We start from the raw sequence: 25,607 nt of genomic DNA on the forward strand, positions 1-25,607 counted from the left end.
CCCGGTCCYGGTGTAGCACCCCAGGGGCTGGCAGGCGGGTGTGGTGTGGCTGAGGCAGGCGGGAAGGGGTTGAAGGGAGTTTCCTCTCCAGAACTGAGSCCGGCGAGCCGGGAGGGTGCCAATGGAGCAAGTGTCGGAGTTAACCATTTGTCGGGCGGCGGGAGAAATGCACWACGACCACCGAGATTATTCCCTTCAGCAACCATGGCTTTTATGCCCATGTTCGCTAACGGGTAATCAACCTCATACATATTACAAAAAGTGAGCTCCTTATAGGCTACTTTAGAAACAATGCCTTGCCGTTATCCTCACAAGCTAGCCCCATTATGTCGTTAAGTTCACTTAATTCGAGTTAAGTTCACTTAACGAGTCTGTCTCGGGAATTCCGCGGGGACAAAAGACCTCTTGTAACTTTCGGCTCCAGGTACTGCTCGCAGCCGACGGCTGTTAGCGGCTTTTAGTTATACTGAGTTCAGGCAATTCCAGAGTATTCCACATGTCCATTATCGCGTAGCCAGCTTTTAGGCAGGCTCACCACAAGGAAGGATTTCGGTAGAGGGGAAAAATGGCCCCGGGAGCGCCCAGTGCCCACGCTCGGCGGTGTGAGGGACCCGCAGCCGCCATGCTGGGGGGGGAGCCGCGCCTGGAACGTACCAAGGCTGCGCGGGCTGGGGGGAGGCTCCAATGCCTGGGCCCGTACCATGGGCGCTGCGCGGGGGGGAAACCGTTCCTGGGGCTGTACCACCGTCGGGGGGGGGGCACCACTCGGGGAGGGGCGCCCCCCCCGCCATGACTCCGCGCGCCCTTTGGCACTGCCCGCCACTTCCCCTTCCCGCCCCGCCCCCGCCGCGCGCTCATTGGTCGGCCTCGGCAGCGCGGGTTGGCCGTCGGCGCGCAAGCGCAGGCTGAAGGGATACTGAGCTCTGATTGGCTGAGAGCGTAGGAAGGACTTCGGCCCCTGCCGGCCAATGGCGCGCGGCTCTGGGTCCGCGCGGAGGGCGGTGGGACGCTCTCCCCCGAGGTCGCCCGGCTCTGATTGGYCAGGCCTCGCGCGGCCCCGCGCTTTGATTGGCCGACGGCCGAACGGCGGGGGCGCGGCAGCCCCGCGCGCAGCCCGCCCCTCCGCTCCCCCGCGTCCCCCCCCGCCACAGGACGGGGGAGGGGAAAGGCCGCGGCGCGAGCGCGCGACCCTATCCGCCATTTTGTATCGGAACGGCGGCGGCGCGAGAGAAGCGCGCGAGCGGCCCCGGCCCGGCCCTCACGACACCGCCGAGGTGGGAGCAGCGCCCGCCCGGCACCGGCTGGGGGGCTCTGGGGGGCTGTGGGGGCACCGCGGGCTCCGGGGCGGCGGGAATCGCCGTGGGGACGGGGCTGGAGGCGGCGGGGCCGGAAAGGCTTGTGTTTGGGGCAGCGGGGCCGGCTGAGGCACCSGCCCGGCCGGGCCGCTCTCCGAGGTGCGAGAGGCAGCGGCGGGACCCGCGGGCCTTCGGCACCCCCCGCTCCCGCGCAGCCCGGTCCTGCGGCCGCYTCTGAGGGGCTGAGCGAACTCCGGGGACCGGGGGGGATCCGCGAGTGTTCCCGATTCGGTGGCGGGGGGAGGCGGCGGCGTCGCGAGGTGCCGGGGAAACCGCCAGGTCTTGGGCTGTGCTCCTTTCTACCCCTTCGCTTGTGTAACGCCGCTGGTGACAGGTGGAGCTTTGAGAACTCCGGGCCGGGCCTGCCCCGGGCCGGGCTCGGCGGCCTCCGTAGGGGATGAGTGTTGTTGTGGCTTGCCCACAGAAAATATGGAAAAAGTGATGTGTAGTGAATAATCCGGTGACATAACCTTCTTGCAGACCATATGGGAGAAATCCTTCTCAGTGCTGTCCTCCAGTTAAGAACACACTGCCCAGTAAAATGGACTTAAAAATTCTAAACTAGAAATAGCAACAGTTGGGTATTTTGACAGATGCTGTATCAGTACAACAGCTCCTTTACAATAGTTTTCTAATTTAGATTAGTACTATTTGCTCCTTATACAATAAGTCCAGTGAGTRTTCATAGTTTAATTTCAACAAACCACAAACTATTTGGACTGTATTTACAACAAAAGTGAGATAATACTGAAAATACAACATTAGTCTGTTGTATATGGTGAAGTTAGATTGTTTCTGAGTCCCACTTGTTGCAATGAAGCATGGCAGCTGCTCTCAGGAACTTTTTATGAGCAGGTAACAAAACAGGTGTGACTCTGACAAGTCATTCTTAGTGTACCCAACTGAAGTGTTTCCTGTTTCTAAGGTAACTACTTTGGCATTGGCTATAATTATAGGCAGAGTGAGTCCAGGTGGTGTGACTTTCTTATAAACAGGAAACATTGGTAATAGACTGGTTCGTCCTTTCCAGTCTTTTTGTTGTCTTGATTTTTTAAGCTCTTTTTGACTTCACTTTTAACTGTTGATGCTATTGGCCTGTTGTCACCAAACCAAACTCACAGCCAGTCTGCTGCCTACCTGTGTCTCCTATTGGGAGAAATACCTTACCTTGTTTATCCTATATAGTGTTCCTAGGTATTTATTTTTTTTAATTTATGCTGAAATGGCCACTCTTGGTGTTCAGCTGAATAAATGGAAGAGAAACTGTGCAAATAGGTCTTAGGAATAGAGGACAGTAATGTTTTGTGTCCCCATAATGAGACATAACTAAATCATTTTGGGAATTGTTATCACGGAGAATCATGGTTGAGGCCATCCTTATTTTAACTAGATTTCTCTTTTGTTCCTTTAACATCACTGATTTATGCATACTGCAGTTTTCTTTTGACTTTTGAAATAGCATTTAGCCATTTTAAGACTCCTTTTAGATGGTAAAAAAGCATGTAATCTGAGAACAGGTCCCYCCTTACCTCCAGCAGAAACTTTATTCTGCCGTGTTTATCTGAAGGAGAATTGGGAAGGGAGAGTTTCTTGTTCCGGTTTTGTTTTTTTTTTAACAGTCCAGGTTGATGTGAAAATGCCTGAAGCAGCCATGTCATGTTTGATGCATGGCTCATGTATTTGAGGCGGCTTCCAAACTACAACTTAACTGGCGTGACTGTATAGAAACAACATAGGTGCTTAGCTCAGCCACACTCTGTAAAGCAAAGTTACTGTGTCTGCTCATCTTTGTGACTTCCAGTTGACTGGAATTGGGTGCAGCTTTCCYGTATATGTAATGTTCAGGTGGCTTTTCGATTTGTGAACATTTGAATTTGAACTGGTCAAATTAATCAGGAGTTTATTTTACCGCTAATGTGACTTTCCCGTAGGGTTTTTTCCTTAGGAGATTTCAAAGTGGTAGATGTCCTGAAATAAAAAGTACAGTATGATTAAGAACCACCTTTCTCCCTTGGTTTGCTCCCAGTGTGGCATTTCAGAGGGGCGTGCTGCTCTTCCGTGTGTTCTGTTTGTTCATGGGTTTGAAAAGAGGGTAAGGGACTGTTCTGAAGAGCAGATTTAGCAGTGGTCCCTTTAGTATGTTTTATGTGATGTTTTTTTGACAGACATTTAGAGCCTAAGCAGCAAACACGTTGCTGTCTGTGTCACTTGAGTTGTTTTATCCTCCACATGCAGCACATGTGCCCTAAAATCACAGCTCTTGAAATTCAGTGGAAATAGTTCTACAAAATTCTGAAAAAAGGTCYAAAGTTAGTTTAAAGTAAGTTTGAAATTCCCTTTTTTTTAAGGCTGTTTCTGAATTTTTGGAAGACTTCAGATTTATCAACTTCATCATCAAGGCTTAGTAGCTCCTAGTGATTTCTGGTTAGTAGGGAGTATCTGTTGCACCTGGTGGGTGGTTTCCTATTGGCTCTCTCTATTTTGTGATTTTTGGAGTCTTGCCTAAAATTGTATTGCATTTATGTTTTAATAATCCAACAGAACTCTGCTCTTGAAAAAAATCTACTGAAATAGATGCTAAATGTTTTTTGCTGATGGCCCATTGTTTTTCTTAGGAAGAGTTCAGGGCGTGTAGTGCTGTAGATTTTGGTTTTACTTTTTACCTCTTAAAAATGGCCTGTGTTGCACAATATAAAATAGTAATATGYTAAGAGCTCCTGAGTCTTGTGCCAGGTATCTTAATCCATTGTTATGGATTATTATGCATCGTAGGATCTGTGACTAAAAGTGGCTGATTTTGACAGCTAATCTAAATTTTTTTTATAAACTCCCTATAGCAGAGGCCTGACTTGTCAGAACCTGGCAGATTTGTCCCATGGACTGAAAATCTTCTTGAATTGTTGAGGCCAGTGTAGAGAGATTCATGCCCACTAAGGATATATGGATCTAAAAATAAAGTCTGCTTTGCATAGTATTCATAGCTTTCTTAGTGCTGTAGTAAATGAATTTTAGCATTACACTGGATGAYCAGAGAGGTACCTGTGCAGTTTTACTTTGCAGGCAAGGTTCTCTTGGTTACTCTGTTCTCACCTAAGTTAGGTTGCACCATTTGAACCTCTCCAGTGCTTTTGATGTTCTGTCTAAGGGAGCTGTAAAGGTTTGCTGTGTGTCAGGACACACATGGTGCAAACTGTATGTTTGTAACATAAGTAGGAAGCTGTTTCCTCTGCTATTGTGTTCCATCCTTGAGTCTCTTCCTTGAGAGGCTTACTTGAAAGGCAAAATCCCATTTTGCCTTCAGCTTAAATTCTCCAGTGGCACTGCCAGATTTTGCAGTTGGAAGGTGGCAAAGCTTGTTCTGCTTCCATGCAATCAAAGCATTCCCTGCTTTTTTGAGAGACAACAGAAATGCTAATAGGAGGGTGGGATGGTCAGTGTCCATGCTCTGCAGGGTGTTGTATGGCAGCAGAGAGGCTTGAGCTCAGCTTGAAAGTTCAGTGCTAAAAMCCCTGGTTTTTAGGTGGAGTAGGTGTGCTTACTGTGCTGTTTRTATTGGTGTGGGGAAAAATACCCAGAGAAATGTGGGTAAAAAACTAGGAAAAAAAACTAGGGGCCTGAAAGGCAAACTCTGAAATTCTGTTACTGCCTGAAAAAATGGTCAAGTTGAGGTTTTGGGTTATGTCTTGTTCTTAAATCCTGAGTTCACACRGCCTGTGAGTTCTCCAGGCTGTTTGCTGTAACCTGCTGCTCTGATGGGGCTGAATTCCCCTTCCTGACTGCCAGTTTTAGTAGGTGCAAGTATTGTGCCAAGRTCTGTGCACTTGATTTTTATCAAAAGGTTTTCAGAAACTTTATATTGGTCRTGTATGTTAAACCTTGTCTGTAAGATTGTCCTAGAAAGCATGTAGTTGCCCAGCCCAGTGGCATTTCCTAGATTATTCCAAAGGAGAAATTTAAAGGTTGTTAAAAAAAAACAAATCAGCTACGGTATTGTTAAGAACTCTTTTTAAACTTTTGTGCTAGTCCTTCCTTCTACAAAGATGTTCCGTAGTCAGTGGCCTTTTAAACCTTTAGATATAAAGGTAATGAATTCTAGCTTGTCAGATGTACTAAAAAGAAATGGAAGTTTTGTGTAATTGTTCTYGCTGCAGTTTTAGACATGCCCTGAAATTCTTTAAGAGGCCTTGTCRTTGGAGAATGCTTTCAATATTGCTTGAAAATTTGTTCATCGTGAGATGTTTTATTGTGTAAGAAGGATCTTGCATAGCTTCTTTGAGTAGGCAGGGTTTTCTATAGCATAAGGAAAGTCTGGAAGTWGATTGGTTTGACTTTTCTTACAAATAATTTACCCTTATATCTATGTAATTTAATAAACTTTTTCAAAGAGCAGAATAATATTCATTGCCTCTGATAGGATTTGTTGCTCCTGATGTTTTGAAGTGTASGCAGATGTTAAATAACATATAGTTCCAAATGTAAGCAAGTGAAAACCTTTGTATAAAGGGAGATGGGAACGAGAGTTCTAATTGTGCCCAGCACAGATTTTCAGCTTCCTATGTGCTGCTGTTGTATGATCCTCACAGAGGGAGGGTCAACATGCCGAGCTGTGCTGCTGCAGGAATTGCTCCCTGGACTGGTTTGCCCTCAGTTCCGYGTGCCAGGCGAACACATCACTCTAGCCATCCATCTCCATGATGAGGCAGAAATCGTGTGCTGGTGGTTTTGGCCATAGAGCCAAGACAGCAGAGCAGTAGTTTTTACTGATGAAGGGATCTTCAAACTCTTGGCATGAAGCCCAGTGACCTTTGTGTTTTGATCAGGTAGAGCTTCCAAGCAGTGAAGCTTGATTCTACCTCTGATAATGTACAGTGCTGCTTCTGGGAGCAGCTTAGGGCTTTCTTGGAGACTCTTCACACTGTTGGATATGCAGGACTTGCTTCGGGATGCAGTTTTGTCACACTGGCAGTCTGTAATTTAACAGATGAGATGTCAAGTGCCAAGTTTTGTGTTGTCATAGAAATTTATTAAGCTGGCAAGCTGTACTGTTGTAGCTTACTGGAAAGCTGTTTCAGTATAAGCCAAATGTTAGGGTTAGTTTATTGCAGTTCTTTGTGTGTTGCTCATTCACAATTGCTTGTTTTGGTGTGCAGGGTTGAGGCAGTACTGCTTGGATGTACTGAAGCAAAATACTGCAGAGATGGTACMAGCATGTTTTTTATATTAACTTGTGGTCAGTACTTTGAATGATTCTGACCTGATTGTTGCTGTGTGGTATCTAATTCATTATTCATCTAATTTTCTTCTTTCTYACAATGCTGAAAGGGTAGTAATTTTTCTGACTGAGCTGTTTGCTGGCTCTTTCAGTCTGCAAAATACAGAAACAAATAGATGTGATCAGGTAGTGTAAAAACAGTTAAGCTTGTATTGTGAAAAYTTAATAGTACTTCTGTAGCAGCATCACAAAACTGTGACAAACACAAAAGTGTTCACAGGTAAAATGAACTTAAATCTAATTTAATAYTGTTTTCCAGGTGCCATGTTTCAGAACAGACAAAGACAACTGAGAAAGAAGAGCTGAAGAAAGTTAACACAGAAACAGATACAGGCTCATTGGGGGAAAAAAAATTGACCTGTCTCTGAGGTGACTAAAGGGGAATAATGGTGATTTTGCGCCGGGCTCGGCCGCCTGCTTCCGCCCCAATCAGCAATGAATCTTGACTCGCTCTCGCTGGCCTTGTCTCAAATCAGCTACCTGGTGGACAATTTAACCAAGAAAAACTACCGAGCCAGCCAGCAGGAAATACAGCATGTAAGTAAAGTGATATGGGGTGCTGCAAAATAAATTTTGGAAAGACAGCTGGAGTTTCTCTTCCGCTTTGAATTTGTGTTCTGTGGTGCTCTTGTGTATGTTACTGTTTGCTGTTCTCTGTGGTGTTGGAAATTGCAGGGTGTGTCTGATACTTTTGCTGGTTCATCTGCCAAGTCATGGAATACAGCTCAGAGCTGAGACAAGTATTAACTTTGTAGTTTAATAGCAGGATTATCTGCTGCTCCTGAAGGGTGATATGAAAAGCTTTCCTAACTCCTCTAGGTTAAATGTTTCCACTTTTGAACATTAAATAGAACGTTGATTGGGAAGGGAAGGAAAATGTATRCATTCAATGATCAGAGTTGTTGCACTGAAAGCATTTAATAATTTATCTCTGAGTGCTCTCTCCTCCCTGGATGGAAGTTCTTTTTCCTCTTTCCATTCACTCATAGTTTTGTGGTGAAGCCAAGCTGACTGTCTTGGCCTTGTTTTTTCAGAAGGCAGGCAGAGTAACTTCATGTTGAGACCCAAATATCTGTGATCTGGGCAAGAATTCTGGTTTAAGTGACCTTTTTAAAAATAGCTCTGACTTGTAGGGTGGACTGAAAAGCATTATCTGCAGAGGAGCGCTTAGGAGGAAGTGAATGCTACTGAGCTAGTTTTAGAAACTGGTTTAGTTCAGTTCCCAGCAGACAGCTGGGCCACTTAATGTTGGGTTTTTTTTCCTGCAGCAGTGCAATCCTGCAGTGATTTGAATGAGATTAGAAGGCCAGAGGGCTTAAGCAGTGAGTTTCTGTAACAGTTGATGTCTTCAAAAGTGCATTCATTGCTTATCTTGAGGAGAGAGCAGAGTGATTTTAGCATTGTTGGCTGCTTTAAATGTAAGATGGAATAGGTCTCTTATAACTTTCCTATGTTTTTGCAAGTTGAGTACTCCAGGGGCTCATTTGGGATTATGCTGTCCTTTTAATCACTGTTAAGTTTCCAGAGATGGGTTTTGAGCAAAGTGTGGCTGAAATCTGGTTTTGATTTGGGAGAATATATGGTTGATCTGCCAGTCAGTTGGAGTATAGCTCTCTAAAACTGGGATGGATTGTTCCTTACCCTTCAGCCAGGTCCCCTAGGCCTACTGTGAGAGACTGGAACTGGTCTATGGAAATGCTGGTTTATGTATAGTTATAAAACAGATCTAGGATTTCAAGACTCTAATTCCTAAAATCTTAATTCATTGTAATTTTTTKWWTTTKKTTTTYYWRKWWTKSYTTWMYTTTYKKGKTKKTWRKWMYKWWWTTYCYTWRKTKRARRAAAWWWWWKKKSYWKSYKKWAMYTTKKYYTWMKGKWMMMYKSYTKGGGKWARWTTTTKGSMWKRWTYCCYCWAWTTTTKRRRRKTTYCMWTTAAGCATGTAGAGRTGTGGAAATTYGTWCTTGGAGTTGTTACCAYAACTGACCAAAATGACACKTGCATTTAAATACATRACTCAGGTGTAACAGYGAGGAATTAATTTCTGTTTAAATATGCTATCAGTCGTCATGTAACATAGCTGATGTGTAAAAAATTAGAATATGTGTTAGAAAACTTCAAAATATTTTATGCATTTGTCAGACACAAATTCTAAACCGTGGCTTCTTCTGAAGTGAGTTCTTGTGGTCTCTTTCTCCTGAAGTGGTAAGGAGAGCATACTTGGAAAAGGGGAAAGGGGTTTGTGGACAGGTTTATCTAGGAAAGCAAAACTTTTTGCATCTCGAAAAGCAAGAGTTATTTTTTGTCTAATCCTGTATTTGCCCCAACACATACCCTGATAAATCCAAATACATGTGGCTCAAGCTTTATCCTATCACAGACTGGTTGAGGTTGGAAGGGACCTTTGGRGGTCATCTAGTCCAACTTCCTGCTCAGTCACCTAGAGYGGATTGCCCAGGAATATGTCTGGAGTACCAACGTGAATGGAGACTCCACAACTTTTCTGGACAGTGTCTTCAGTGCTTGGTCATCCTTGCAGTTAAAAACATAGTCTTTTGATCTTATTTTATGACTGCATATACTGTCATGTAAATGTATATCAAGGCTGCCAATACAAGGGTTTTTTTCAGCTCCTTTTTTTTAGAAAAGCTAGAAATTCTCATTCGCTGTTTCCTGGAAGAGCTTTTTTTTCTGAATGTAGTTAAAAGATGATACACTRCACTTTTAGCYTTCTCTTCCCTTCTTTCCCATATGTTGAAYCTTCAAATTATTAGCCTTTGGAARATAYCTCWGTGCAAGGAAGCAATCTAYTTCTGATGCAGAWARGTTGTATTGATGGCTTTAGTGTATACAGTTTTCTTTGGCATCTRTTTACTTAAATGAATTCACCTTGGTCATAGCACCAGGAGCTCATTAGGAAACTGATCCAGGTTCATGCCAGTTCCTTACCACATCCAAATCTTTGTGTTTGATTGGGATTGCCTAAACAAACTGACAGTTTTTTGAAGCCTGAGCTAGGWACTAGAACTTGCTGTCAATTCAGGTTTGCTACCTTTTGCACCCATCTGAGCATCTTTCTGATCCTGGAGTATGGCTCCCTTCAAAGGCAGAGTTGTCACTGCAGCTGGGCTGTTTACTCTGGACTGATGCACCACAGGCATGCATATTATAGCCTCTGTTCAAGAAGCAGAGCTASATCTGACTTGGAAGTTTCTTTCCAGCAATATAAAACTTGGCAGCCACTGGAATAAGCAGGCTCTGAGGGAAAGGGAAGCATAGTGTCAGATAACAGTAGAAAAACTGAGATGAAAACAATCGAACATCAGAGCCCCAACAGACAGAGCCTAAAGCAACCCTGTTTGTCTCTTTGCACAAAGAAGCTACTGGCAAACAAGGACATTCATGACATGTGAAGCAGTGGGCTTGGTGAGATGGTCAGACCAGAGGCAGAGCTGCAGATTTGTGCTGGCAGGTTTGTGTCTTTCCTGCAACTGGGAAAGGGGGAACAGTGGGAAAAGTGTTGCCAGTAGATGGGGGTTGGATTTGTCGTTAGCTGCTACTTTTTGGCCAAAGAGGCAAGCTGCTGTTGTCTTTATGTTTCTGACAGTATGGGTTCTATTAAAAACAAGTAATGCTGTCTGCTTAGATGGGGTGTAAACAAAGGAGTAAGTTCTGAAAGAGTCTGGAGCTATTTCAGACAACAAGTTCATGAGCTGGTCTGTAGCCAAGAGTTCAGGTAAATGGTAGGGGATACAAACAAAAACGTAATGTTGTTAAGATTTAGTAATAAGTCTTTGCAAGTTGGCAAATACAGATCTCCCATCTGATAAGCAATGGATTCCACTGAATGGGGTTTAATGAAGGCAGAGACTTGGTTAAAGGTCTCCATTGCAGATGTTTAGTATGCAGTCTTTAATTTTAAAGCTTGCTAATGAGCAACTTTGGGATAAACTTTTTTCTTTAGATGACAGAAAAAACTTCCTGTGTAATATTTCCTTACGTCTTATAAGACCCTGGAGTAATAGCAGTCAAGTCAGTCATGGACAGGAGATGATGGAAAATCTTGCCTGCAAGATCAGTGAAGATCCTTATGATGGCTTGTCTTTTGGAGAAATTCTTATTATACAGGGCATTGCACAGGTGCTGTCCCAAGGCTGTATTCTTGCCGAGTAAGGTACTGCAGCTGTGGGGGAAGGCAGGTTAAAATGAGGCCGTGGTACTGTGTTSCTTTGGTGTCAGAACCCTCACGGTGACTTGAAAACCCTTTTTACTTAGCTTTCTAAGAATACCAAGCCTGAAATACATGACTTCTGTGTCAATGACTTGTGTCTAGTTTCTCTTTGTTTATTTTGTTTATACTTTTTCTTTGCAAACAGGATTAATAACTTGGTTTCTAGGTTACTGATTAAATGAAACATTTATAGCAGTTTTGTTGAAACTGTAGATGATTTAACWACTAGTAGTGTTGCAGTATCCATGATACTAGGCACAGATCTTGTTCTGGAATGACTTTTTGCTACTAAGCTGTTTTTTTGATACTTTTTTTCCAGATTGTGAATAGGCACGGTCCGGAGGCAGACAGGCATTTACTACGCTGTCTATTCTCGCACGTGGATTTCAGTGGCGATGGTAAAAGCAGTGGCAAAGATTTTCATCAGGTACAGTTTGCACCAACGCATCTGTTTATTAGTTTTGATTGTTAAAAATCTGCCTTGGGATTTCATCCAGGTCAAGCACAAAAGCAGGTTAGAAGCAATAGCTTCAAATGTCTGGTTATATGACCAGAAGCAGCTCTCAACTGCAAGCACTTTCTGCCAATCCTCAAGTTAGAAGATAAATTGTTGATATCTGACTTACAACCTCTTGATCTGGAAAAAAACAAGTAGCATTAGTACAAATGCTCTTTTTACAGCATGCAGTGCTCTAGTTTGAAAGCCTTTCTGTATGTTTTAGAAGATTTGTCCAAATCCACTGASTGACATTTCTGGTGCTATTGGCAGGAGTGTTTTCATCTTTTAGCAATTTTGCTGCAAACCTTTTAGCTCATAAACGTGAATCAAATACTCTTGGGTTGTCTGTTGCAGTGTGTGAGGATGTTTACAAAAAGTGAAATATTGCACATATGATGGAAAATGTTTCATCTYGCTGTCAGTCTTAAAAGCAGCACAAACCTGGAAAAAGCTTGAATGAAAAGAAGCTAGTTGATGTCAGGGAGAATTTGGGCACTTTGCATAAGCATTTTCTCTTTGTTTAGCTTTTCTGTACACAGTGGAGTGTAGTTTATTTTTATTGTCATGTTACAGAACTGTGAGTCTTCAAATTATCTTGTTCTTTTCAGACTCAATTTCTGATCCAGGAGTGTGCGTCGCTGATTACAAAACCAAACTTTATCTCGACGCTGTCATACGCCATTGACAATCCCTTGCACTATCAGAAGGTTTGTATGCTTCTTGAACAAGATCCCAGTGTTAGAAACTGCTCTGAATTGGTCTCTAGGAAACTAGCTGGTTTTCCCTTGTGTTCCCTTSTACTAAAATCTTCAAAAACTGAACRTACTGGRTTGGTGTGGGTTAYTYTTTGTTAAACTAAGCAAGTTAGTTCRTCACTCAGAATGACTGCAAACTTAATTTTAATGCTTTATCTTATATTCGTACTTTATGGCTTGTTTGTGGCGCCAGAACCAAAAGAAATCATACCTGCTTCTGTTTCTTTTAATGTGAAAGCCATGATAGTGATTTAATAGTGGAARTGTGGAATCTATGGAGGAAGCTTTTAGATTCAATGTATCCAAAAGTGGTTGTTTAGCCATAAAAGCATTGTGTTAACCTGCAGCAGAATAGTTACTAATATTGCGAGTTTACAAATAGACTCAGGATAGTCTGACACATTGCAATGAGACTAATCACAAAATAACTTTAATGTAACTCTTCTTACCTGTTTCAGAGTCTAAAGCCTTCACCCCATTTATTTGCCCAATTGAGTAAAGTCATCAAATTAAGTAAAGTTCAAGAGGTAAGTGTGCTTATTTCAAAAATATTTTAATAGGTTTTTTTTTTTTTTTACTTAGCTAGTTAGAAAGGATGATGTTCCTTACTATGATGTTTTTTCTCATTTGTAGGTGATTTTTGGTCTCGCTTTACTGAACTCTTTCAGCTCAGATCTGCGAGGTTTTGGTAAGTGAAGCTTCTGAAGTGCTGCAGCAGGAGCAGCCTTTTTTCTTTTTCAGYAATGGGCTTTCTACATAGGTAGATGTGTGCCTGCCTTACCTGACCTTGCAATTAGTGCCATTGGGAGGGAAACAGATTACACASTCACCTTGTATGAAGTTGAAGGACCCTTTCATGAATCACTTGCTAGATAATGAATCAAATTGGGGTATTGYGATATCTTAACTTCTAGTTGTCCATTAATATTTGGGTTCTCAGGTATCTGAAATTTTGTGGCTTGTGGTAAACAAAGTCAAATTAAGAGAATTTTACCTAGCCAAAGGAATCTCGTATTTAAAACAGAATCCCAGGTTTTAACTCCAGCCTCTTCTGTTTCCAAAAGCTGCCCAGTTTATCAAACAGAAACTCCCGGATCTTTTGCGCTCTTACATTGACGCGGACGTCAGTGGAAATCAAGAAGGTGGCTTCCAAGATATTGCAATAGAGGTCCTGCACCTTCTCCTCTCCCATCTCCTCTTTGGGCAGAAGGGAGCCTTTGGGGTAGGACAGGAGCAGATTGACGCTTTCCTCAAAACATTACGTAGAGGTAAGTGGTGCTATTCAGGAAACCTGACTAAATTCARACTTTGAGATGGATTTTCATGACTTGGTTTTCAGTGCAGATGCTGAAGTGGTGGGGAGCTTGTTGACTTAGAACTCAGTAAATTTTCATAGTTCTATAGTGACAGGAAAGTACCACTGTTCTGGTATTGGGTCATAATGTTCATACTTATTTTAATGAAGATAGTGTATTACCTTGTGTAACWTCTGACACTTTGCTTTGAGAAATTGGGAACTCTTCTCTGAATGGCCCTGGGTGGTATAGAGATGTTATGTGTCATCTTAAAGGCAGTGCTCTCTGAGGAAGGCCCACCCACAGGGTGTATTTGCTCCTCTCCTCTGGGAGCAGACCTCTCCCACACATCTCATCCTCTCATTACTCATATGTCTTAAACTTTGTCTCCTAKGAAAGAAAAAATGGAGTATTTACTYTTTCCATGCCCAAGTGCCTGGCTTAGATTTGCTGTACTTCTTAGGCTCAGTGCTATGTCCTTTGTTTCCTAATATTTCCTGAGTTGGAGGAGCAGCTTTTGCTGGACTGCTGTATTGTTTCCTGCTCTGTGCTTTTTTTGGATGACGGTTGTTAATGACAATCTAGTTGTTCACTTTCACCAGCACAGCTGCTGCAGCTGCAGTGAACCTGGTTAAGCCTAGTCTAGTCTACATTGTTCTTTAGGAACATCCAGGTGCCAGTAGGAAACTGAGAATGGGATGGAGAGATGCTGTATCATTGGCCTCTTGATTTCTGCAGCAGCAGACCATCTCCAACACAGCAGTGGAATGGTTTTGAATAGTCTTTCACATGCACCTGGTGTTCTGGGTGTTTTGACACTTTTTTTGTTACTCTTGCCTTTAGATTTTCCCCAGGAGCGTTGCCCTGTGGTGCTTGCACCACTTCTATACCCTGAAAAACGGGACATTCTAATGGACAGGATCCTGCCTGATTCTGGAGGGATAGCCAAAACCATGATGGAGAGTTCTCTGGCAGATTTCATGCAAGAAGTTGGCTATGGCTTTTGTGCAAGGTTTGTAGAAAAATGTAATTTTCAAGCATCTTGGGTGGAGGTGGTTTTCTTTCTTGTTTCTTGCAGCAAAAGGTAAAGAACACTGAAACTACTAAAATAACTAGAATCTCATCAAATATTATGAGATCATTTATTTGGAKTCCTGTTGTGTTTTGCTTTCTTCTAACATGTATAACATGCCTGTGGACAGTGTGTAGGATTTGTCATGGTAATAAGTGCAACATAAAAGCATTCATATTCCTTGTGAAGGTGTCATAAGAATTTGACTGTCACCCTTCTTTTTAAAGTAAAAACAAAAGTGTCTGGGTAGATGTAAATTCCAGCTAAATCCTACTAGAGTTTTGGAAGAACTTTGCATTTGTGACAGACTCCTGTTAGCTCACTGTCCACATTATGTAGGTTATAGAAGAASTGAAGATKGTCTTACTTAAGAGAGTTGACCAGYAGCAATTTTCTGTTGATAYTGGATTTTGATCAGTTGGTACTGATCAAATGACTGGTAATGATTGAGATTATTTGTAGCTGTAGACTTGAATTATGATAGTGAATTGCTGGAGTATCTCGACAGCTGCACCAGTATTTGCCTGTTCAGGCTTATTTTGGTAAAAATACAATTGTATTAAACTCATCGTGGATTTATTTGTATTTTGGTAGACATATGTTGCCCACATTCTCGTAGCGTTCTATGTTCTTGCTCCCTACCCCAGTCTGAAACATTMGAGGGGCAGCTCTGGACTTGCTGAAACCATGTGAAACACATTGTCCGTAGAGGTGTGTGGAGTTACAGGGAGTCATGTCAGCAGGACTAAAAATCTTTGCTTATGGCATCTAGCACAAGTGCCCCATTACATGGGCTGTTCGTTTATAGGTGTGTGTGAATTGGGGTGGTTACTAGGAAAGTGGAAGGAGAAACTAGACTTCAGTCTGTAAGATCTCTCTTTTGTTGCATCTTAGCGTTGAAGAATGTCGCAACATAATCATGCAGTTTGGTGTTCGGGAAGTCACGGCTGCCCAGGTTGCCAGGGTTTTGGGGATGATGGCTCGAACTCATTCAGGATTGACAGATGGTATTCCATTACAAGTGAGTGSCCTGTTGTGCTGGGTATTATATTTCAGTAGAAGAAGGAGTTAAAATGCTGGCCTCTAGTAATTTAACAATTACTTATATTATTCAATACTTGTATTTCTGACTGTTCTGCTACAAATGTCTAATACTTTTGTGAATGGAAGATTCTCCAAAGTGTTAAACTGATGTCATTACTAGTCTGAACTTCTGTTTATATGTTTCTAGTGCAGAGAGTTTTGTAGCCAATGGGTGTTGAGATTGCTTTATTTTTTACTAGTGTTTAATTCAGTTTATTTGACTTGCAGTCTATTTCGGCTCCTGGTAGTGGGATTTGGAGTGATGGCAAAGATAAGAGTGATGGCAGCCAAGCCCATACCTGGAATGTGGAGGTCTTGATTGAYGTTCTTAAAGAGCTGGTAAGTCTTGTGAGCATCTTGATCTTTTATGTGGAGAAAGCCGGGTATATTCAGGTTACAAAGCTGCTCAAGCTCCCAACAGCCTGAATTGCTTTGAATCTAAATAATGGAACTGTACTTTGCTTGGTTTTTTTTTCCTCATGAACAAGAATTTTTTGAGGAATTCAGGGAAATTGAAGCTGTTTGAATGAAAAACTTGGGTGCAGTTTGAGATATATTCCACACTGCTCCCATGTACTCCAGTAAGTGTTCTCTGAGGGTTTTGGTCTTTCAGTGTATTTCTGACAGTGGAAAGTTCTGTGCATCAGATATTTTRTTTTGGAAAACTTCTCACTTTAGCCATTAATAATGAAAATGGGAAAAAAAATTTGCTACTCATTCCAAAACCTCTTRCTTAYTGCTTCTTAGGTATGATGACACTASAGAAATAGGAAAGTTTTTCCACCACTTTATAAATGATTTTTGTAACAAACTAAGTTAAACATGAGTTATCAGTTCATTTGCTTGCCTTATACTGGGTGGGATTTTTTTCTGTATGTTTCCTCTAATGAATGCAGGAGTCACTGTTTCGTTTTTCTAAACCTTGGGCCATGAAATAGATTTGTCCCTGGTGCTTACCTGTTTCTGAAATAAGTGGTCTGTGTTCCATCTTGGCCACAGTTCCCTCTAAGCTCTGTCATCGATGTTGTTTCACTCTGTTCCTGAAAATACAGTAGTTCTTTACAAGGACTTGGAGTTTACATTTTGCAAAAGGAGGAGCAAGTTCTTCTTGCCAGCAGATCAGACCCTTCTGCCTTTTATAGAGAGTAAAAGCCTAGGAAAGGAATGTTAGTATGCTAAGAAAGGAGCTATATGTTTGGGGTTTTTAAAGACTTGTTAATATTTTGGAAGGATAGACAGTTACTGTAGTGCTGGGGAGGTGCAATCTCACAGGGTAGTTTGAAATATTAACTTGCATCAAATTCTCACARCTATCTAAATACTTCTCTTTTTAAAACAAAACCCTTGTTTTCAACTAGAAGTTCAAATGGATGTTAAGCTGGATATGATACTGATGAAGAGGGGCTCTTTCAAGACAGTACTGAAGATTGTAGTGTGCAAAGCTGACAACCCTTGTTTGTCTGATTGCAGAATCCTAGCCTGGACTTCAAAGTAGTAACATATGAATTGGACCATCCAGGATTTCAGATTCGTGACAGCAAGGGCCTGCATATTGTAGTCTTTGGTATCCAGAGAGGRCTGGGCATGGAGGTTTTTCCAGTTAATGCCATATACAGACCTTGGAAGCATGCAGAGGGCCAGGTATGTTTACCAACATTTTTGCTCTATCTGTAGAATATTTGCAAAGTTCCTGAATTTCTTGAATGATAAATGGAGATTAGTAGTGTGAATGTGTAGATAATCCTCATTTGAGACCTTGGCCTGTAAGGCCTGTAAGCCTCAGATGTGTTACAGAAGTACTGTGTATAATTGAGTGCATTGCGTGGGACGTGGTCACTTGCTATTGCACTGTGACCATACCTTTGGCCTCAGCAGTGCTCTGGTGTGTAATGCAGATGAGCATAGAACTGCTGCTGCACGGCAGTGCTCTGGGGTGGTTACCTGCTTACACAAAGAGGCCACAGCTTTATACAGTCGAGTTCCCCCAATTTATCCATCCTGTATCCATCCTCAGAAATTCTGGGAGAAGTGTGAAGTTCAGTCTTGCACAAAACACACCGTGAAGCTTGGCTTGTCCTTGCTGCTTAATTGATTTGCATCATTCTCAAAAACACAGCACTCGATGAAGCAGAAGGAACCTGGAACTCCAGTATCTAAACTGTTTTTGACRTATTTTTTTATTCCAGCTCTCCTTCATCCAACATTCCCTCATAAACCCCGACATCTTCTGTTTTGCTGACTACCCTTGCCATACTGTTGCCACGGACATCCTGAAAGCACCACCAGAGGATGACAATCGAGAAATTGCTACATGGTAAACTTGCTCTCAACTGCTTTTCACAGACAGAGTTAGATTACATGTCTGGTCAAAGACGGCTTTATCTTCATGCAGCCAGATGTATTGTAACTGTGTATACACACCAATAGATCAGCCATTAATATTTGTGACATGTTTGATTGGTGGAAGTACTCASAGTATTAGAACTTTATGTGTACTTCTGTAATAACTTGCTTTTATTGGAGTCTTTGGCTTGTTTAGAGAATTTCTGCTGATGTTTTTTGGCATATCCTGCAAGCTGAAAGGAGGGGATAGAGGAAGTGGTGTGAAATTTAAATCTGTCTTTCCCAGGATAATACTAGAGAAACTTGCTCTACTTGTATGAAAGAAGTTGTAGAATTTAAATAGTAAATTTATTTGGCTGTTGGTGAGTTACTGCGTAAAGCTGACTGGTGTGACTTTCTGAGCTGACCTTTACACCTCTTTTTTGGTAGAGCCATGTAGCTTATTTTTGYAAAGATATTTGCTTCTTTTTCAGTTATACACTGTGGTAAGCCTTCCTAAAAGCTGCCTACATGATAAAGGGCCATGTGGAATACTCTGGAATTGCCCGACCTCAGTATAGCTAAAAGCCGCTAACAGCCGTCGGCTGCCAGCAGTAGCTGGAGCCGAAAGTTACAAGCGGTCTTTTGTCCCTGCTGAATTCCCGAGACAGACTCTTTAAGTGAACTTAAGAAGAGTTAAGTGAACTTAACGACATAATGGGCCTAGCTTGAGAGGCTAACCAAAGTTCGCCATAAAGGCATTGTTTCTAAAGTAGCCTATAAGGAGCTCAGTTTTTGTACTATGTATGAGGTTGATTACCTTTAGCAAACATGGACATAAAAGCCATGGTTGCTGAGGGAATAAACGAGTTCTGCAGATCATCTCGGTGGTTAACTCCGACAATACACCCCAAAATGGGGCATTGAAGGATAAGGARTACAAGTAATTGGCAGTGATCACTAGTCTGTAAAGCAGCAAAACAAGTAGAGTATCTTCACTGAGTTTCACAACTGAGGACTTTGAGGTGTTTTAAAAAGTGTATTCCATTTCTGAAAGTATGTTTCAAGTTAAATTATCCAAGTGACTCACCTCAACCTGAACTTCTTCAACATCAGCTTTTGGTTCTCCCTGACTGAATCAGGAGCTCTTGAACTCTTAAGATAGGAATTACTTCTCATGATTTCTGACAGGCTTAATTGTACATAAGAGCTGCAGTGTTAGGTTGTTTGCAGTGGGTGTTGCTTTATATGTCCTTAGAGTTGTTGCTATAAAATACTTGAATCCAGGATCCTGTAAACTTGCTCCTTGGTAACTTTGTGGGGGTTGTCTATTTGCTTTTTCTTCTCTTTTGTTAGGAAGAGCCTGGATTTGATTGAGTCTCTGTTACGATTGGCAGAAGTGGGGCAGTATGAACAGGTTAAGCAGCTCTTCAGTTTTCCTATCAAGCATTGCCCAGATATGCTGGTATTGGCCTTATTGCAGATCAACACGTCMTGGCATACCTTGCGCCACGAACTCATCTCCACACTCATGCCAATTTTCCTTGGCAACCATCCCAACTCAGCCATCATTTTGCACTATGCATGGCATGGACAGGTAAGTATTTTCACTGTAGTTTGTTCATGTAATTTGGAAGCTTATTAGAAGGGTTGAACAGTTAGACCAACAGTGTTTGTATTGGTTTATGAAGTGTTCAGTTTAAAACCCAAGAGGTAAATGWTTCATGGTTTATGCGAAGTAATGGGATGTCTCTTCCCTGACTTGAAGCAAACTGTTATGGTTTAGTTTTCAATAATACTCACTGAGAAAATATTCCTGGAAAAGTACAGAGACCCAAGTCAAACTTGACTTTTTTAAATCTTTCAGCTTTAATCAAAGTTGGCCATGGTTTGAATAAAAAAAGGGCAAAACCAAACAACCCAGCAAAAGTTACCCCCAGAAACCTCACAGCAACATCATCTACCCTGCCCCCTCASCTCTCATCCTCACACATTTAAAGTGTAAAAACTTGAAGTATTAAGAGGTGAAAAGGTTTAAACCAAAATAATCTCCTTTGTACATGGCAAAAAGATGAAGGCTATTCTAGGCATAAAGAAACTACCTGCACTGTAATTTTTCAGAGTTTGGGTGTTTTCTGAAAACTTAGGACTGGCTGCTGACCTTTTTCAAGGAGAGCTTCCATGTAGAGATATGGTAGCTGCGTATGCAAATCCCATACTTTTAATAGATTTTTTTGTTCGTTGTGGCCTTTATCACTGTGTGTTCTGGTAGTTAAACAAAGTGAAGTCAAAGCAGAGGAAGCGTCTGGGGTCAGAAGGAATCTGCATTAGCAAATATATTTCCCTGTTCATCCAGAGCAGAGTTAATGACAAGAAGTTTGACCTCTGAGGTCATGGTATGAATGTTTTATATTTTCCTRATGTAAGTCTTTAAATTGAAGGATGACAGGTAGAATAGATGTGAATTGCTTTTTGCATGAGGTCTTGAAATGGCAGAAAAGTMAATTTTTCCACAGGGTAGGCCTCAGATTAAGGCACAGAATGATGGTTGCCGTGGGACATGGTGCCATTCGATGCCTTAAAGGATGTTTCACTTTCCCTTTAAACAAAACYCTTGCTACCTTAAAAATCTTAGTTGTGTTGTATTTTAAAATTGCACCTGTGTGAGCAAAGAGCTAGATACTGTGTTTTCCTTTTTAAGGTGCGATACTGAATTTTCACTTCTGGACATCATAGGCATAGCATTTTGTAAATGATTCGTGTTGTCCAAAAGCARTTTGCCTGCAGTTGAGAGGAATTGGTTCTGGACAGTGGTAGGAAAGAGATGGGAATATGTGTTTCTGCCATTTGCAGTCATGCTATATCCTTTGCTTGTCGCTCCTGGGTAGTTTATTTTTGCATAGAAAGAGCTTAACTCAGAAGCAATTCTGAGGCTAAAGAGTAAATATGCTTGTATGTGAAATACCCTGTTTAACATTCACACAATTGATCCTATTACTAGAATCATGAGGTACAATTCTAATTGATTTCTTCTCAGGGTCAGTCTCCTTCAATTCGTCAGCTTATCATGCATGCCATGGCAGAATGGTACATGAGAGGGGAGCAGTATGACCAGGCAAAATTGTCACGTATTCTTGATGTGGCGCAAGACTTGAAGGTRAGTTTTGCAAAATACTGCCATTTTTTTTCTGGTGTCTTATGCAAACTTGCTTGTCTTTTAACCAAAGCTAAGCTTWACTTAGACTAATTTAGTAAGGATTACATTGTTTGCCTGTGTCTGAATTAATTTGTTGCTGCTGTCCACCATCCTAAAAAAAAAMCTGTGTTCATGTGACTTAAAGTACTTGTCAGCTGAGCTGTGGTATCTGACTACAGATTGCTCTTGCCTGTCCAGTTGTGAGCCCAAGACATTTTATTTGGTATTTGCAGTGGGGTTGGTTATCATGGCTTAGCTGACAAATACCTTGGGAAGCAGCACAACAGAACTACTTGCTGTGTGAATGTACTGTGAATCCAGGAAGAGTTTTGACTGTTTTAACCTTGAATATTATTAAGATGAGAATGTAGAAAATATGTGAGATGTTTGTGTAAGGTGTCACTGCTAAACATAATGCAATGGGGATTCCTTGAGAATGCTACTATTTCTTAGTTTTTACACATTGACAAAAGACTGGAAGTTGTGACTAACTTCTTTGAGGCCTTTATTTCTTCCTAAAGTTAGATGCAAAATAATGGGATGCCTCAAAGTGCAAGAGCACCAGCTGCTGCTTGAAGTCAGTTTTGTTTTARCAACTAGAGTGTTCACAGATGACCTCTTGGAGCAGATATATTCCAAGTGTCTCTGAAGGGGTTGAGGTATGYTTGCAGGGAGATGCTAGGCTCTTCTGCTTAATTTTATAGCAATRTCAATTTGGTAGCTCTTGACCACTTGCTGGTGGTTTGTCATATCACAGAGGAATTTAAAACTGTCAGCACAAGGTCGCTTCAAAGAAGGTGAAGTCATGATTTCAATAAGAGCTCTTGCTTATTTGTCTCACAAGTGAGCTATAAGTGAAGTTGATAGTACCAATCTTTGTTGACAAAGAAAGCATAGCAGCATGTCATAATAAGACTTCTTTACTAAAACATGTATGGGGACTAGAAAGAAAAGAAAGGAGAAAGGGTATCTATGTGTCTTCACTAGTAGTCTTCTGATTTTCTTTCTTTAGGCCTTGTCAATGCTGCTAAATGGTACTCCATTTGCCTTTGTTATTGACCTTGCTGCACTTGCCTCTCGACGGGAATACCTCAAACTTGACAAATGGCTCACAGATAAAATTCGGGAGCATGGGGTAAAGCAGGATTTTTCTCTTTACTTTTGCACTCTTACCAGTGACTAACTTTAGTCACTTAAACAATTTTATAAGTAGCTTTAAGTTGTTGAAAGTGTCCATGGTCTGATAGTTCAACTTTTTCACTGAACTATAGTAGCTTAGTACAATTCTTTCCATGGTGCAATTGCCAAGTTTGAAATAGTGTCTTGGATGTGGTTTGGGAGATTAAGGTAACGTTTTTTCCTCAGGAACCTTTCATCCAGGCCTGTATGACTTTCTTGAAGAGAAGATGTCCATCTATCCTGGGTGGCCTTGCTCCTGAGAAAGATCAGCCCAAAAGTGCTCAGCTTCCTCCAGAAACCCTGGCAACTATGTTGGCCTGTCTGCAAGCTTGTGCTGGGTAAGGATTGTATTCCTTATGCTGAATGTGTAATCCATTTGCAGGTTGCTTTCTGGCACATGGTCACAGCTGGTTTGGAATTTCACTTGGAGAATGGGGTTAATGAGAGTGTATAAACTTGCAGGGATAGGTGCAGTAGTAGGTTTAATTTTGCATTGAAACTTCTGTTGCAGGGTGGGTCACAAGAGCTTGAGTGTTCTTGTTTTTATTATCAAACAGGTGGGGTGATCTTGGTGACTGGAGTCTGGCTGGTTAGTAGATCCTCAGTTGTTAATGACAAGATACGGGACTGTAAATCAGACAAAGGAATCCAGGCTGTGGCTACAGAACGGGACAGCATCTTAGAAAACAGTGGCTTTATAAARGATTTTGTGACTGTGTTAACCAAACGCTTCTGTCTGGTAACTGCTCTGGCACAAARGGCTGTTGCAGTTCTTATGTGTAGGAGAAAAGTGGGGAGTGGTGATTGTAGTGTAATTGAGACTAAAGCTAGACGTGTGTAACTTCTGTTGTCTTTATTTGAGAGACTCAAAGTAGTCAAAGATAGAAAATATTGAAGGTTTTTTGCAGATCAGATTGTTCAGCTGAAGTCAAAAGTAAAGGGTTTGTGTTTGAGAGCTGCTAGAGRGAGGGGTTGTCTCCTGAAAGGCTGATGGAWACTGAAGTTGGACAAATCAGTCTTYAAATGCTATGTACACGCATAGTAAACGTGACTGAAAACTGTRAAATATTTGTGGTGTYATTTTTTAATGCTGTCAGATCAAGRTGGTATTGAACTGCAGCAGTATTTCAGAGGTAACGAGAGGCAGCATAGTGTGGTGTGTGAGCCAGAGTAACTGGAAGCTGAGGATGCTGTTTTGCTGCTACATTTTGGCACCAAACAAGGCTGGCATGTCCAAGTGTGTGTTACCTGATCTGAGGCTTACACTGTGTTCTTTGGCTTAGCCAGTGTTGTCTTGAAAGAGATAAGAAACATCTTTAAAGGGGTACCCAGGATGATGCATGGYTCCCATGTAGATGCTAGAAAATCAGTACTAGGACAGAGTTGGTCACTATCAGTATTGGAACTGAAAGGGAATTTGAGGTACCTGTAAGATTTTAGTAGAATTATTACAGGATTTAGATTCTCTGTTTTCTGCTGGAACCTGTGCAATTGAAGATCAGATGCTGTTGAAATACTGTTTCTCAAATAAAATGGTCTAGTATATGTCTTGGTCTCAAGAGATAGCTTTTATTTTTCAACACAAAGTGCATCTTTTGAGATTGTAGTTCACAACTGACCTTRTATTCCTTACTTTGCATGCTGCAGTGTCTGTGTTTTAGAGGTTTAATAGTTAACTGTAGATTTGAATTGCATCTAATGTCATTGTGTTCCGAATCTTAATGTGTTACTGAGTTTTATTTATTCCATTAATTCCAAACGCCACTAGTTCTCTACTGGCACAATTCTCRCAGCCTTTGGTTTCTTTTTATAGCTACTTTTATTCCCTTTTATACAAGAATGTGACCTACTTGCAGTCATTTTCCATTAGTTATTCTCTTTGAGCTTTGGAAAGAAAAAGCTTGGATTTCTTTCATGAAGYAGTTGCTTTGATTAGCTTAGGTTTCAGTCACAAATGGAAGCTGGCATTGTAAAGACTAGAAGAAGGTTAAAATCACAATAAATATTAAATACACCTGGGAGGGTAGTTGTGCTTCACTGGCTGAAGTCTGCCATCTCTTAAATCTGTTGATTTAGGAGCCTGCTCTTTAATTAGGCTGTAATTAATTCTTGTTTTGTGACCTGGGAGACRCTTTTTTAGCTACCAGGTCCCTGCATGTTGTGAGACTTATTTTTGGTGCAGCTTGTTTATCACTGGTGAACACTGCAGTTGTGGCATCATGTAACCCTGAGTCTTCAAAAAGAAATAAGTGTTCATTCTGTTACTGAGTGGTTTTACAGTGAAGTCAGGCTCKGTTGCAGGCACCACAAACTGACCCRCCATATAATTTATTAACAAGCTGCTTATGGGAAGTCCTTCCCTCATGGAGCAGCAGTGAGTTGAGAGGGACAGCAGTGCCTTCTCCTCACAGTCATGTCCTGCCCAGTCCAAGTGTGTTAGTGTGGGGAATGGTTGCTTCTTCTCAGTCCCTTTCTCAAGGAGGGAAGAGACTTCTGTGTATTTATGCCTCAGGAATGAAAAGGCTTGTTCCTGCTTTGTAAGAAAGTGTTTTGGGGGAAAAAAGAATAAGAGAAGTGAACATGTGATTCCAGCAAGCTGGAACTTCCCTTATAGTTGACAGTTTTGTTGCTCTGGACTGTGGTCCCTGGCTCTYAGCCCAGCAACTTCATTTGCCTCAAATGCAGACTGGGGTTTTTGTGGGTTTTGTTTTTCTTGGGTTGGTTGGTTGGTTTGGGGCTTTTTTTAGAAAACCTACAGTTCTGTGCCATCTAAAAATACTGTGATATTTGCAACTTGATACAGCAGTGTGTCTTTTGGCATGATAAAAAAGTAAACTTTCAGTCTGCCTTGCTGGCAGGACAAAACATTAGTGGTTCTCTCYGAAGCACARATGKCCTAACCAGTCACCATAAATATYGAACTCTGGGAYTGTAAGTCTGTCTTTGCCCTCRTTCTGGATTGCCRTATTACCTATSTRCAGYAGGGTGGAATTTGTTTTRCAAAAGCATGCTGTAGTATTTAAGYATAAAGACTGCAAAWTTAMCCCCCAAAAGAGGATGAGGATAAAAGACTRARGTTGGTAACCACATATGAACTGTGCTTTACTGTCTTCTGTYCCATTTCATGGCTAACTGAAGTGCTGTGTGGTCTTGAAATGCCTCCTACATCAGAAAAAATCCTATGGTGCTTGTCAGTTGGTCATAYGTACATTTAGATGTTGAAATTTCTGAGACTGGCACAGGGGTGAGGRCAAATACATACTGTAGATACTGAGTCTACTGTGTGCCGTGGTCAGAGCGCTGTTGTCAGGTCTGGTTGCGCTTCCTGGAAAAAAAGTCTATTTGGTGTT

General features: G+C 41.7%; 1 protein-coding gene across 8 annotated transcripts in view; it reads left to right on the forward strand.

Moving 5' to 3' along the window:
- Positions 1-1,133: 1,133 nt before the first annotated feature.
- The window catches only part of CNOT1 (CCR4-NOT transcription complex subunit 1), a 53,485-nt gene continuing 29,011 nt past the window's right edge, over positions 1,134-25,607 (forward strand). For all 8 annotated transcript variants that reach the window (XM_057376494.1, XM_057376498.1, XM_057376496.1 and 5 more), the window contains exons 1-16: positions 1,134-1,274; positions 6,887-7,164; positions 11,176-11,283; positions 11,964-12,062; positions 12,569-12,637; positions 12,744-12,798; positions 13,175-13,378; positions 14,249-14,417; positions 15,372-15,498; positions 15,789-15,899; positions 17,031-17,201; positions 17,747-17,874; positions 19,239-19,479; positions 20,920-21,039; positions 22,091-22,213; positions 22,444-22,595. In XM_057376494.1, coding sequence (XP_057232477.1) covers positions 7,063-7,164; positions 11,176-11,283; positions 11,964-12,062; positions 12,569-12,637; positions 12,744-12,798; positions 13,175-13,378; positions 14,249-14,417; positions 15,372-15,498; positions 15,789-15,899; positions 17,031-17,201; positions 17,747-17,874; positions 19,239-19,479; positions 20,920-21,039; positions 22,091-22,213; positions 22,444-22,595 — 1,979 coding nt within the window. In that variant the 5' untranslated portion in view covers positions 1,134-1,274; positions 6,887-7,062. The remainder of the gene's footprint in view (positions 1,275-6,886; positions 7,165-11,175; positions 11,284-11,963; positions 12,063-12,568; positions 12,638-12,743; positions 12,799-13,174; positions 13,379-14,248; positions 14,418-15,371; positions 15,499-15,788; positions 15,900-17,030; positions 17,202-17,746; positions 17,875-19,238; positions 19,480-20,919; positions 21,040-22,090; positions 22,214-22,443; positions 22,596-25,607) is intronic.

This window comes from Malurus melanocephalus, unplaced genomic scaffold (assembly GCF_030028575.1).
Source record: "Malurus melanocephalus ecotype Western Australia unplaced genomic scaffold, MMel_1.1 scaffold_279, whole genome shotgun sequence".
In the NCBI taxonomy this organism is placed as follows: Eukaryota; Metazoa; Chordata; class Aves; order Passeriformes; family Maluridae; genus Malurus; species Malurus melanocephalus.